This window comes from Gouania willdenowi, chromosome 9, assembly GCF_900634775.1.
Source record: "Gouania willdenowi chromosome 9, fGouWil2.1, whole genome shotgun sequence".
Lineage (NCBI taxonomy): Eukaryota > Metazoa > Chordata > Actinopteri > Blenniiformes > Gobiesocidae > Gouania > Gouania willdenowi.
The window spans coordinates 22766363-22780713 of NC_041052.1; the positions used below are offsets into that span (position 1 = coordinate 22766363).

Sequence of the window (14351 nt, forward strand, 5' to 3'; positions counted from 1 at the left end):
GTGAAGTTTTTTGTGTGTCTGGTTTAACAGGTAACATTCTTTAGAAAACGATTTTGTCTCGGATTGGGTTAGATTCATACTCACGTGTTTTGAACGAGTAGAAACAGGTAAGACGTGGTTTGTGTTGTACAGAACATGTACAGACAGCACAGAAGCGTGGAAACATGGAATATGATTAATTGAAGACTTTTTTAAAAAAAATATTTTTTGGTCTGACATCCCATCTTGACATTTGGTCTATTATCATGTATAATTTATTAATATTATTTACAGATGAGAAGGTAACAGATTACAAGTACTCACGTTACTGTAATTGAGTTGCTTTTATGGGTACTTGTACTTATTTTGAGTATATTTCTAAATCTATCATTAACTTTACTTGTCCTTAAGTACAAGTACTTGTAGCACTTTGAGATTTGGTAACAAATGTAAAGTGCATTACAAATACATTTCATGATTATTATTACGTTTTAAAAGAAGTAAATTAATTCCATTCCTACTGAGTAAATTAGTGTTTTATATATATATATATATATATTTTGGCATTGCACTCTTTTATAGTTCATAAATGTAGCTATACTTAGAGCCTGATACATTTTTTACATTATGAAATAAATTAATTGGTGTAATTATACTTAAAAAATAATTGTACATTTTCACCTATCTTTTATTTTATACAGATGCCTTTGTGGAAAATAAATTTAAGTTCAAATTGGGCAAGATTTTATCCCTTTCATTATAAGTTTATACATGAGATGTTTACTCTATGCAAGGGAACCATGGCAAGATTTATTACCAAATATAAACGTGGGGGGGTGAAAGTAACTTGTAACTTTTATTTTGAGTACTACTTTTTACTTGTGCTTGAGTACTTTATGCATGACTTTCATGTACTTTAGTACAATTTCAATTAAGTAACTGTAGAATATATCAATTCAGTAGTCTTAACATCTCTGATTATTTACTAGATTCATCATATTGCTTTGGGCGGTTTCTCCGTTACCTAGTAAGACCTGTTCCTGTTAACATGCTGCATTTCCTGAGGAAACATGTTCACCAATGAACTTCTTCAACTGGAACAGGTTGGACAATGCAATCTCGAATATTAATCGTTGTCCTGCATCGTTTTCAGGAGAGCCAATAGGAAGCCTCAGTGCATGCCCCTCCCACCTTATCAATATTTTTTTTGTTTCTATAAAGCTATTATACACGATTAGCCCCACTAGTGCTGCTGCAGATATGTTTACTAGTCAACTAATAGATACCTTACTTTTACTAGTTCACTGGTAAACATGTTGGGTTCATTTAGTTTACTAATAAGGGCAAAAATGGCTTGAACTAGTAAATTAGTGAGCATTTCAGCCTTCACGAGCAAACTAGTAATATACAATTATATCTACTACTAGAGACTTTAATTCATGATTGAGGTTTTGCAGCTCACTAGTGAGTGATTTTGACATGTGATATCAAGGATACATAGTAAATGCTCACTCTGCTTTCCATGGAGTCGTGAAGCGATCACTGATCACTAAAGTCGTTGTAATTGTGATGGATTACCACATTTTTCTGTTAATTCCCACCAACCCATGTGTTCTAATACTATCATATGTAATATGCAATCTCAAACACAAGAAGGCAAACATATTTATTTTTATTTTTTATTGAAACAGTTTACTGATAAATGACAGATGGCTCCCATGAAACTTTAATGTGTAATCTCAAAAAATCATGGGTTAAAAAGTCATACTGAGTACTTAACACTGAATAGCAAGAGAATCCATGCGTCAGAGCAGACACTCCATTCACAAAGAAATCCGGCAAAATGCCCTCTGATTTCCATAAAAAATATTAAATCTTTTTCCCCCACCATCCATTTTTACATGGTACAGGTTTGCTCACTTTATCATATAAAAACGCTTAATATTGATTGTGAAACACTGGAATTAATTTACAAAACATAATAATAATTATAATATTAATAACAATAATAACAATAACCATTAAATTTCAAAACAAAAATCAAATAGAGAAAATCAGTCATTGCTGTTGCATTTGGACCAAAGAAACAGCAATTTACATCTACCTGACACACAGTTACACACAAACACAGTATCAGGTCGTTGAGTATTTCTCGTTGCCATTTACAGTGTTATGGGCACAAAGACAAGATGCTCTCAAAAGCCTTCATGTGCCTCTGCAGGCTCATACTCATTAACCAAATAAATCTTTCTCAATGGTCAAGCTTGGTGGACAAACAGTGGTCCTGAAAATGTGCATTGCTCTTCCAGCACAAAGGAAAGCTAAAGACGGAGAAAACTATCAGACACAGCTGAAATGTCTCAGCATTTAGAAGAAGGAAAAAATCTTCCAGGCGACAGGAACTTGTATCCGTTTCCAGAGGGTAGTCGTATAGAGCGCGCACCAGGGCTACTGCTGGTGGAAATGGTAGGAGAAGGAGCACCTTTCCTGGCATTGGAGCAGTGGTGTCCATTGGAAGAGTTTTTGCTACCCTTTTCGACTGACTGCAACCCCAGCTCCCGCAGCTCCAGGCTGTCTTGGGTATCATCGGGGGAACATTGGCGTGGGGAGGGTGAGAGGTTCAGGAGGCTAAGGACATCCCGGCTGGCCGACGCCAGACCTCCAGGAGCATTGTGCACAGCTTTGACCGGACCCAGATGTTGCTGGTGCTGCTGGGTTGCCGCATTAGCCCAGAAGGTCTTCAGATTGTGAATAGCTTGAACTTTTTCATCTATTACTCCTCTTCTTAAACGGTCCAAGTCTGACGGGTCAGCTGACGTAGAGCAGGTAGATCCTGTGGAAGAGTAGGATAGAGCAGGAGAGGGGGCACTCCCAGCAGGGGACTGGTGACCAGAACTGGGAGACACATTAGTTGGGGAGTGAGAGATGTGTCCGCTGTATGGGGAGCTTGGGTACTTTAATTTGAACTGTGCGTGGCTGTCTAAAGTAGGTGATGGATGGCTTCCCTCCTTTAGGGAAGACTCAGAGACAGCAGGACTGTTGTAGCCTGAGCTGATCTTCTGCAGTGAGGAAGAGCGGGAAGGAGGTTTGGGTCTTGGGGAGGACTGAGCTTGGCCACTGGCGCTGCTGTTAGGGCGGCTGAACGCACTGGTTTCAGAGGAGCGAAACGTGCTGCTCCGAGCTGAGCTTCCTCCAGTCGACCCAACGTCGGCTCCAGCTCGCTGAAGACTACCCACAGCACGCAGATGGCTGTGAGTTTCCTCTAGGATCTTCTGGGCTAGCTCCTGGGGATCCAGTGGGGCAGTTTTATCTTCCTGAGACTTGACAGTACTGTCTGTCTCTGTACTGGACTGGTCTGATTCACCTGTGTCTGAGCTGCTTACCTTGCCCACCTTCTGTAATGGTGAGTTTTGGCTGGGCACAGACAATGTTTTGACAGGTGAGGTGGGGGTGCTAACGCTGCCCCGACATGATACTGACACGGAGTAGCCCCTGCCTGCTCCAGGACCAGACCCACCAACAACTCCCCTTCCTCCACGATGGTGGCGCTGGCCATGGCCGGGAGGTAAAGGCAGGGAATCACAGTGACTTCCCAGAGGCTCGCTGCTGATAATGGAAAAGCCTTCGTATTCCTCCTCCTCCCCACGAGATGCTGCCATGGAAGCAGCCGCAGCATGAGGAGAGGAGCGACTCCGGGGGACGTGGTGGTGCTTGTGGACCGTAAAGTGCGCCGTGACGCCACCACGCTGTCGATGACTCAGAAAATCACACTCAGACTTGGAAGCAAAGCTCATAGACGAGGCTACAGAGCTGAGGCTATAGACAGATATGGCATCTGATGCTTGATTGTCCAGGTAATTAGGAGAGAAGGGAAGGCTTGAATATCCCATGGACATAGGGTTGGACACAGACTGTGCTGAAGCTAGAGACTCTAGGGAAGAGGAGCTGTCCAGGCTCAGACGTTTGGGCAATTCTGTAGAGTCTGAAAGAAGACAAGAACAGAAGAAATCACGACATGGAAAATGAATGCAGTATGTTAACAAATTTAGTATATACATAGTGTACAGTCACGATGAGTTGGGAATAGGGTGTCTCAATACAACATTTTCAATTTAGATATGATCCAGATATTGCAGCATTACGTGTTAGCTGATACTGATATCAATCCAAGATGATATCAGCACAAATCATACTTATTTATAACGGTACTGACTTTGTAGCGTGGAATGTTAGAAAAGTCATTAAAAGTATATATAAGTATATATAAGATAGGCACCAGCAGACCCCCTCGACCCTGAAATAGGACAAAGCGGGTCTGAAAATGGATGGATGGATGTTCATTTTAACCTTAGACATAAAAAATATAATTAATAAATAATTTAGAAGACCCCAAAAAAAACCTCAATAAATCCAATAAAAACTAGAACTGCAAGCAGTTATGAAGGGGGGGCCAAGCCTTCCCATGCGACTCGACCCCCAGGTTTTGCGGAGCTCATGGAAGTACATCACAAAGGATGACAGGCTTGGGGCAAACCTCAGGACACAGTCTAACATGCCATTTGCAACATAATACTTGAGCTGAAATAAATGTTTGTTTTTTATGTTGTAATAAGCCACGCCCACTTTTATCAATCGCTATTAACTGTGAGATATGGCCTCATGAGCGACCCAAGGTCATACCCACCAAATTTGGTAAAAATCGGTCATGCCATTAAAGAGATCAAAATCTCTCATATTTGCAGCGCCCCCTAGTGGCCTACATTATTCAAATTTGGCTCATACCCTCACAGTCACATGCCAACCAAGGAGCTATGATTTGGTGTTGTTAGCATTTATTTTGATAGAGATATGCAACAGTTTGCGTTTTTATAGCTAGCTAGAGAACTTTACTCATTAATAATTTGCGCATATTTTGACCGAACAAAATTCTTTACAAAACTTTAGATTAGGTCCAACTGAAGACTCTACGTACCAAGTTTCATGCTGATTGGACAAAACCCCAAGGAGGAGTTTGAAGAAGTAAGTCGAGATTTAGCACCAACACAATTGTAAGCGGAAATGGGCGTTGCCCAGCCCAGGCGATTCAGTGCTATTCAGGGAATATGTGGATTAGAGGTTTTTTAATGCGCAACATACGGTGCGGGAGCCAAAACGCGTCGACATTAGTTATAGTTCCACCTGACAAATGTGAGGTTTTTTTTGCATCCGAGGCAAGCTGAGGGGTCCGGACCAACCCTCCAAATTGTACCGCCCTCCCTTGCACGGTTTAGCCTGCAACACAACTTTTACCAACGGAAAACTGGGAAGCGCGTCCCCACGGGCTTGGCCCCTTAACATTATACAGTATATTATATTAGAGATTTTAAACGCAGGCTGATATAATTTGACACTCCTTATTTTGGCTGATGTTGGATTGATATCCGATATCACTATCGGATTTGGTCACCCTTAGAATAAAGCTGTTTTAAGTCTAACTATTATCCACCAAGTTCCATGTATAACTTACACAGATAATATTTGTGATTACTACTGATTCACTCATCATTCTTTACACTTTCATGTGAACTTGACGCTGCTTCAAAATTAGCAACTGATTGGACACATTATTGTTGGTTGGATTCAGACAAAGAGCATTATTAGTCATCCAGCCTTTGCCTAATTTTCATCCAGTGAAATTGTATAGTGATAATGGTGTTGATCACAGTGTACTGCATATGATAATATATACTGTATTATACAAACTTCGGTATAGTGTAATGTCTATGATATTACCGGTTCACAAAAGTGACATTGATATACTGTAAATTGAGAATGGGGAAGGAAGACAACAATGAACTTAATAAATATACTCACCAAAAAGCGCCAGCAGGGACTGGAGAGCAAAGTGCAAGGTGCGTCGGTTTGCAAGTTTGCCCGTTTTCAGCACAACCTCTTCTTGGCCAACCTCACATAAATCAAATCCTACACATGCACACACAAAAGCAAATGTGGATATTTGGATAATTGTCACCAGTGCACATGGATGCATTCAGATATCGGAGGCTGGAAAATTGGAGGGGGGCAATCGATGAACTTACCAAGAGCAGCCAGGAATTCATGGCAACCTGGAAGCCTCCATAACTGCACACTGATTGACACCTGAATTGGCAGCAGGGAGAAATCCTGCTCTTTTTCACCAGTCTGGAGTTGAACTAGCACCTGGTGGAGCTAAAGGTAAAGGGACAAAGACAACACAACGTGATTAACTCTGCTCAAGATGGCATGATTGCCTAAAAATAACTAAATCAACATCTGGATGATCTAATTCTTGATGGAGAAATGAAAAAATAGACAATGACCACGTTACACCAGAGCTGTACTTAAGTCGTTTTTTCTAGCATCTGTTATTTACTTGATAATTTTTTTGGGCAAATTTATGTGTAATTTCTACTCTTTACATTTAAAATAATTAGCTTGTTACTTTTAAGATCTTTGGGAGTTTGAGCTTTTTTTTGTTAGGCAGGTCCCTTAGTTTTATAGTTAAGTTTTTAAAAATGTTAAACTTAAAGCTGTTTTGGGTTTAATTTTGTTTTCTTGACACATTTTATTTACAAATTTTATCAAGAATAAGTACTAAATTCTCCAGGTGTTCATAGAGGGTAAGTTATTTAATGTATTTCCATGTAGCGGTATTCTATAAAATCTTTAAAAAAAAAAAAAAAAAAAAGATATGGAATTTGATGGTTTCAAAACCCTGTCTTATTATCAAAGGAACATTTGTTTTACTTTTTATTTTTTTACTTAAGTACATTTTTTTACTTTTTCTCAGGTAAGCGAGCGATTTCAAAATGTTTACTTTTACCAGAGTCATTTTTCATTCTAGTATGTATCTACACTTTTACTCTAGTAATGAAGAATAGAACTTTTGCCACCTCTGTGTTACACAGGTATTGATCTGTGTCTTGAGTAGTCATCCTAATGTACATACAGTAGGGAAGTAAACAAGCACTGGGAGGCAGAACTGAAGGGGCTTGTGTTTCAGTGTTGCACATGTCCTTGTATTACCTTTGCCTGTTATGTATGAGGATTATTTGGCTTCGAACAGAGACACCTTTGTCAAACCATAACGTGATTATGCGGAAAGCTGAAACGTGTCACTGCCTAGGTTCATTCCTCATTATTGTACGAGGGTTTCTTTCACATCACGGTTTTATCTCTTTTACCACCGATAAACATTCCACCGGCCTAAAAATGTCCTAAATCTTTAAAACACTCAAAATACCTGCATGACTGAAAAAACAGACAGCGGGAAAACTATTCCAAACACAGACACTGAATCCATGCAAACAATAAATAGAAACATTTTAATCATGCTATTCCTAACTAGAGGACTTTAGATTATTTAGCAGGAGAGAGGATTGGAGAAAGTGGGTAGAGCTGATTATTGTGCAGGTAGTTAAATGCACACTTACCATTGCCACCATATTTTTAACAGCCTTCAGGCCACAAGTTAGGTGCAAAGGAAAGAGAGACAGAGAGAAAAGCATTTAATTGCATGCATGTTGGCCCACAAAGACAAAAGAAGTAACAACATGTATCATTAGTAATCTCCATACAAAACTGTTTGTGACCATCAGCATAAAGAAATGAGTTTGTGCGTCACATGTTGTCATGCACATGTGTGTGGCTTAAAGAAAAGTGAGCTAATCAGCTCGTAACTGAAGCGTCTTTCATTTCGAACATGTGACTTTCACATGCTACATGTAAACAGGGTTGAACCTCCACAGTAAGACTCCTTAGTATCACAAGCTTTAGAGCACATTGTAGTTTGGACTTTGTACTTGAAAGTGCACGTTCAGCTTCATTACAGCATTTCAACACAGCTTAAGCAGCCAGTGGAAAACAGTTATGCAATATCTGCCAAGTGTTCTTTCAGTTAAGACTGAAATGGGGTATTTTTCAGAGAAAGCACCAAGTATGTCCTTGTTCTTCTATGTATTCTGGATTTTTGTGAACGTCACGCTGTGTTACATCATTGGCCTACCCGGTTGATGAGCTGCTCTCCTGCCTCTGAAACTGTGATGAGTTTGCACAAAGCCTGCAGAGCTGGCGGTGGTAAACCTGAGGGACAGAATCAAAAGAAGTGTTTTAGCATTCGCAAACAAGCCATGTTCTGTAACAGCCCAACATTGCAACCGAAAACATTTTGTTTTGGAAAGATAGTGTTTGTTGAGTGACATGTGCAATAATTAAATCATTTCAACCTGAAAGCTGCTGGAGATGATTATTTTTTTTGTTTATCAGATGAAGACAGTGAAGGCCTTATAAGTTAATAAATCAAAGATCATTTTGTTACAACAAAATACTGTATGTCAAAGGTTGAAATTGCCACTCAAAAAGTGTATTTTGATCTCTACTGTTAACACTCTAACAGTGACATTGGCAGAAAAGTTGCAAGCATTGCATTGTGGGATGTGGAGGCCTGTAGACGGATGCATAGAAGTGCTTTTAGTTCATTCTTACTGTGGCTTCTTGTGTGCCTCTGACAAACTGACTACCACACATATTTCTGGTGTTTTTCTACTTCAAGAGAAGGGTCTGATGGCGTATTAGAGCCACATTAAATTTAAAAGAAATCTGAGCACTACAAGGTTAAAATTGTAATATTTTGAGAATAAGATTGTATTTTTTTGAGAATAAAGCCGTAATTTTATTAAAGTTGTAATAGAATTCCCAGTGAACGCAACAAACACCAATAGCCCTTAACTTGACCACTTCCATCCAGTTCCTCCCCCACTAAAGAGGCTATTTGCTCCAAATCAGCCTGGTTATTCTGTCGGAACAAACGCAAACGTCTGCATAGTCGCTTTAAAGTCCTCAAACTGATAACAGTGTGTGTGTTAAACCTAAAGAGAAGTATAATCTCACTAAAAGCAGACAATTAAATTTTATTCTTGAAATATTACAACAATTATTAATAGCTTCTGCAGTGTGATGAGAAATTCTAATGTGAGCAAATGTACAGTCCTGTATTAATTGAACATGAAACACTGCATTGCTGCCTGGTTAAACCAGGATAAGCAGTTGGTGGCGTACCCAGTAGTGACTGTAGGGTAGAGCTGCACTGCTGAAGCCTGTCTCCTGGGTCTGCCGTGGGGAAAAAGACAGCAGCGGGAATACCAGGGCCTGCTGAATCTAGTCGGAAGCCTACAGCTGTTAGCAGGGCCTGCCAGCCGGGAACGCCCCCCACTTTGTTCTCCACACTCTGCTGGGATGTGTACATGGAGTTGCGCTGGCCATTTTGTATCCTCTGGAGAGACTTCTCCACCTGCAGGAGAAATTGCAGTAAGTCATTATATGTTTTTTTTTTTCTTTTTTTCTTGTGATAATTTTGTACCGTGTATTCTAACGTTTGTCTCACCAAGTGGAGTAAAACCCTCAGAGCATCACGAGCTCGATCTGGATACTGAAGAATCTCAGCCAAAGCTTGGCCAATCAAGGAGGAAGGGCTATTAAGCTTCACGTCAGTTCCAATCAGCATATAACCTGAAACAGATGCGGGCAATTAAAAAGCACTTAGTACAAATTTAGTTAGGCAGCAACAACTAATTATTGGTGGACATGTCTGACCTGCCCAGTTGGAGGGGTGTGAGTACTGTTTGCTGCTTTGTACAGTCTTCATGGCGTCTGCCAGTGCTGCACTGGCTTTGGTCCCATTAAGCAGGGCAGTGTAGAATGCATGGACAAAAACTTTAGAGGCAGCAACTGGAACAGGCCACAAAGACACAAGAGCACACTGAGCCCCGGCAGCCAGGAAGGCTCTGGTCAGTCCCACAACACCATCAGCCGTCACTTTGCTGCTGGACTCCTGGTACGACCTGTAGCGTGTAAAAAGCAGGACACGTTTATTTTCTTCTTGTCTTTTTAAAGGTCAACTACCCCTGTTTTCCTCCATCATATTACTTTGCATAAATCAACTTTGAATAACCCTGGATTTCCACTGGATGCGTATCTGCTCCAAAAACTGAGCCGCTGCGTAACTACAGCGCAATCTACAGTCCGGCAATCCCCACCGCCTCCGGTTTTGCTGCGACATGTCAAAAAAATCCCGCTAATTCACATGTAATGTGCAATATATATGTGATTCAACCATGGAGAAATGCAATATTTACTGTAAAACTGCTCGGATTGGGCCAAACGTGATATCAACGGAAAGCTCTGGTTTTTGAGTCCGAATTGCGCCGAAACGCACAATTTTTGGGACAAAAAAATTGCTAATTTTGTCAAAAATGTGGTATCAACGGACATGTTGTATTCCTATTGCGTGGCGCGAGAGAGAGCACCTTTGGCGCGGAAAATTTAAAAATGTATAACTCTCTGAGGGCCAAATTTAGTTTAGTAAAGCTATTTTTTAGTGTTTGTTCCAGCTTTACTTAAAAGCTAAAAGTAATTTGTTGAATTGGTGATGATGAATGTAGTTAGAGAGTTAGTCATCCTTGGTGTAGGTCCTCAACTAATAAACACACACTGTATAGACAATAAATAACATTTTATTCAAAGACTGATTCATATTTAAATGAGGTATTATGTGGGACCTGCAGTAATAGTGGAACACACACACACACACACACACACACACACACACAAGCACACACAAGCGCGTAGGATGCGCACACACGCACACAGTAGAGATTTAATCAGGCTGAAAAAAGAAGACCCAGAACAGAATGAAGTCCATGTCTCTTTAAGCCCGAACATCTGTGCGTGTGCATGTAGAATGATCCGTTGCGAGTTATAAGCATGATGAGCAGCTTCATGTGTTGAAGCTACACTGTTTATATTAGATGGTGCACACAGGCAGCATCGGGGGCAGCTAAGTGGCTGCAGGGGTCCTCAGGTGAAGACGGGAGCATCCGAGCAAATCGCCTGTAATAAATAGATGGTGCGGCTGATGTACTGTATGTGTTTCTGGGTTATTCAGATTAAAAAGAGAGTTTAAACAATCCGTGCACACCTGGAAGTCCCTTTTGTGCCAAAGTGTGCAACAATCATTACGAGTACTGAATAAAATAGGAAAAAACAAGAGAAAATCCCCCCTACGTTGCTGAAAACTGAACGTTGGGGGCGCCATCGTAGGAGAGAAAAATTACAACGTCGGGGGGTCCCTACGCTCAACAGCGCTGGCAAGAACCTTGGAATCCTATCAGCTGCGTTGCTGTTTCAGGGCAGTTACGGATGCGGTGGAAATTGGGTATTATTGTGAATTTTAGGCATTGGTGTTCCCGAAATGTATTAAAAAATGTTGCAATTTTAACTATTAAACCAAAAAAATACTCTTCAAATCATTGAACTCACCCCAAAACCACTAATTTGACAGGCAACCGCAGGTCCAAAATATCTGCCGCCGTGAGGAGGAACTCCTGAAGCGGTGGACTGTCACAAATGCTCTCTACGTCACTGTTGTCGTCCTGCGTGTGAAGAGACTCTGGGATGGTGTAGCCACTTCCAATAGAGCCTTTCCTCCCTCGACTACTGCTGCCCCTTCTCCCACCAGCCCCTCTGCCCATTGTTCCCACACCCACATTAGCACTAGCACCCCCAGGCATGCTCTCAGGATTCGGGGTGAGCACCAGAGCAGCCAGTTTCCAGGAAATGTGCGTGGCGAAGTGGGCACACTCGGCCTGTGTGAGTGCACTCATCACCCTTTCCTTGGTGGCGGAGGAGCCAGCGAGAGGTTGACATCCTAATAACTCTGCAACCATTGTAGCCTCTTCCTCTGCAGAGGGCATAGGTCCCCACAGCCAGCGATCCATCACAGGTGAGGGCAATCTGGGGTTCCCCACCACTGCTGCCATAGAGACACCGCCACATGGTGCTGGGACGGGGCGGCGAGCGTGAGTCTAAGAGTTTACAGAGAGACAGGATGGATAAAAACATAGATCCAAACTGTAGTTTAGTCATTTATAATAGGCTTGTTGGGTATAGATCAGTGTTTTTCAACCTTGGGACCCATGGCAACCCCACAGGTGACCCCATGTGGGGTTACCTGGAATTAAAATGTGGTCTTATGAAATGTATAGGGAGTGATCAAAAAACAAAAAAAAACCAACAAAAAAGAACTTTCTAATTTAAAAAAAAATAATCATTTTTATTTTTGGCTCAGTGGTAAAGTGGGTCGTACAATAACCGAATGGTTGGTGGTTCGAATCCCACTCCGTCATTGTCATTGTGTCACTTCACCCACATTGTCGGGTATGAATGTGCTGAGTGCGTTAGTTTTGGTCAGAAGGACTAATGGCGCACTATTGCAGCTTTGCTTCTGTCAGTCTGCCTCAGGGCAAACTGTGGCTACAACAGTAGCTTACCACCACTGTGTGTGGAGTGAAAGAACAATGCACATCAATGAAAAGCGATTTGAGTGTCTATGAAAAGGCGCTATATAAAATCCAATGCATGATTATTGTTATTATTTCAAATAAAATGCAGTATACAATTATCTTGTCACTTTGACCACTAATCATGGCTACTCTGTATTTCTAACACACTTTAATAAACAAAAAAAAATGTCCCTGGGGTCACCAAAAAATTGTGATATCAAAATGGGGTCACGACCCAAAAAGGTTGGGAGCCATTGGTCTAGATATATGAAAAACATGAATGAATGTCAGGTATAAAAACATCATTATAGTTCAATGAAACAAAAAAAAAGAGAAGGACACCTTTGCACTGGATCCAAGACCAAGAATGGAGGGCACAGCGATGAGGCTGAAGCGTTCATACAGGTACTCGTTTGAGGAGCTTCCTTTTAATAAAGCAAATGGAATGAGGTACAGTTCACCCTCCAGCACCATAACCAGCTGTCTGTGTCTGCCAACGGGACCGCTAGAGTGCATCAAACCCTGTTCAAAGAAAACAAAATCTGTCATTTCAGTTTTCTGCACTCAAACTAATATTCATTCAAGAAACAGTAACCCGTGAAGACTCACTCCCTCCATAGGTGCGATGAGCAGGTCATAAAGTGCACGTAGTGGAGGTTTCCCAAGGCTGCTGGAGCGGCGAGGCAAGGAGGAAGTGCCGTCTTTGGCAGGAGACATGGTGTTGCTGAACAAACTGGTCATACTTTGGCAACTCCTGCATGCAGACACAACATAGTGCTGCAGTTTGTATAACACACAGCTTTCATGCTGCAGACTTCAACCGCAGGAGGGTCACAGTAAGCTGCAACGTTTGCATTGAAATCACAACCAGAGGAAATTATGTTTACCAGTTAAGCACAAACATCTTCAAACTGTTAAGAAACCTGCAGTTAGTAAAGATACTCGCTTAGGCTGTAGGAGAGTATGAAAACTCCACAAAAAAAAAAACCCTTCAAGGAAAAGAAGCTGAAAAAGCCCATTGATTGGATCTGACGGTTGACATTCATTGCAGACACAATTGTCTAGAATTGTATATATATATATATGTATATGGTATGTTTGTTGTTCATGTATTTCTGTTGTCCCATTGTGCATTTTTCTTCTTTTTGATGTTCTTTTGTGTATTTCTCCATTTATTTGTATTTTTTTTTTTTTTTTTTAATGTATTTCTGGTGTTCCTTTATGTTTTTTTGTTGTCCCATTAAGTATTTGTATATTTCTCGGTTAGTTTGTGTTTTTGTAGTAATTTTGTTGTTTTACGATTCTTAAAGCACCGTAATGTTATTTTAGCCTGTGTGGTGTTTTGCATCAGCAAATTTAACCCTGAATTGTCTTTCTGTGAAGACTTTATTTGAATTTAAATCATTGAGATTTATATTGTCTATCGCCATTATGAGAAAAATTATTTGATATATATATATATATATAATATTCAGACCTATATTACAAATATTCAGACTTTAATTATAAAGATATATTCAGAGTTCCATTCATTCCATATATTATACTGAACTGGGCAAAAAAGCCTGTATGTATTCCACTCCATGTTAATAAAATGCTGAACAGAAAGGTTTTAAAGTCACAGAGTTGGTCCCACTGGGAGAGTTTAGGGCCCTTTTACAGCACCTGGAAACAAAAATGTCACCTTGTTCTTGTTTTATCTAACTTATTTTTAACTATTAGGTGGTTTTCACAAGCTCTTACTCTGTGACTGTACTTTTTATTGTTTTCATGTACTTGTCTTCGGTGCAATTTATTTGTTTTAAGAACCTTTTAGTATTATTTTGACACTAAACTTGTTTTATGTACTGCTGCTATGACACACTAAAGGAGATTATTAATCTCAATGTGGTTCTCCTGACTAAATAAAGGCTGATGAAATGAATTCCCAGAGTCAATAAATATATATTTGCCATACTGTATATATATATATATATATTTTTTTTTACTTATTATGCTAATAGGAAAGCAAACACT

General features: G+C 40.4%; 1 protein-coding gene across 3 annotated transcripts in view; it reads right to left on the minus strand.

Moving 5' to 3' along the window:
* Nucleotides 1–1644: 1644 nt before the first annotated feature.
* The window catches only part of LOC114469378 (tetratricopeptide repeat protein 28-like), a 242792-nt gene continuing 230085 nt past the window's right edge, over nt 1645–14351 (minus strand). For 2 of the 3 annotated variants that reach the window (XM_028456875.1, XM_028456877.1), the window contains 11 exons: nt 12945–13089; nt 12678–12857; nt 11314–11858; nt 9589–9836; nt 9380–9504; nt 9055–9286; nt 8003–8079; nt 7431–7454; nt 6057–6186; nt 5833–5940; nt 1645–3961 (listed from right to left, as the gene is read on the minus strand). In XM_028456875.1, the coding sequence (XP_028312676.1) occupies nt 2340–3961; nt 5833–5940; nt 6057–6186; nt 7431–7454; nt 8003–8079; nt 9055–9286; nt 9380–9504; nt 9589–9836; nt 11314–11858; nt 12678–12857; nt 12945–13089 (3436 nt within the window). In that variant the 3' untranslated portion in view covers nt 1645–2339. The remainder of the gene's footprint in view (nt 3962–5832; nt 5941–6056; nt 6187–7430; nt 7455–8002; nt 8080–9054; nt 9287–9379; nt 9505–9588; nt 9837–11313; nt 11859–12677; nt 12858–12944; nt 13090–14351) is intronic. The other variant, XM_028456876.1, reaches the window with a different exon arrangement.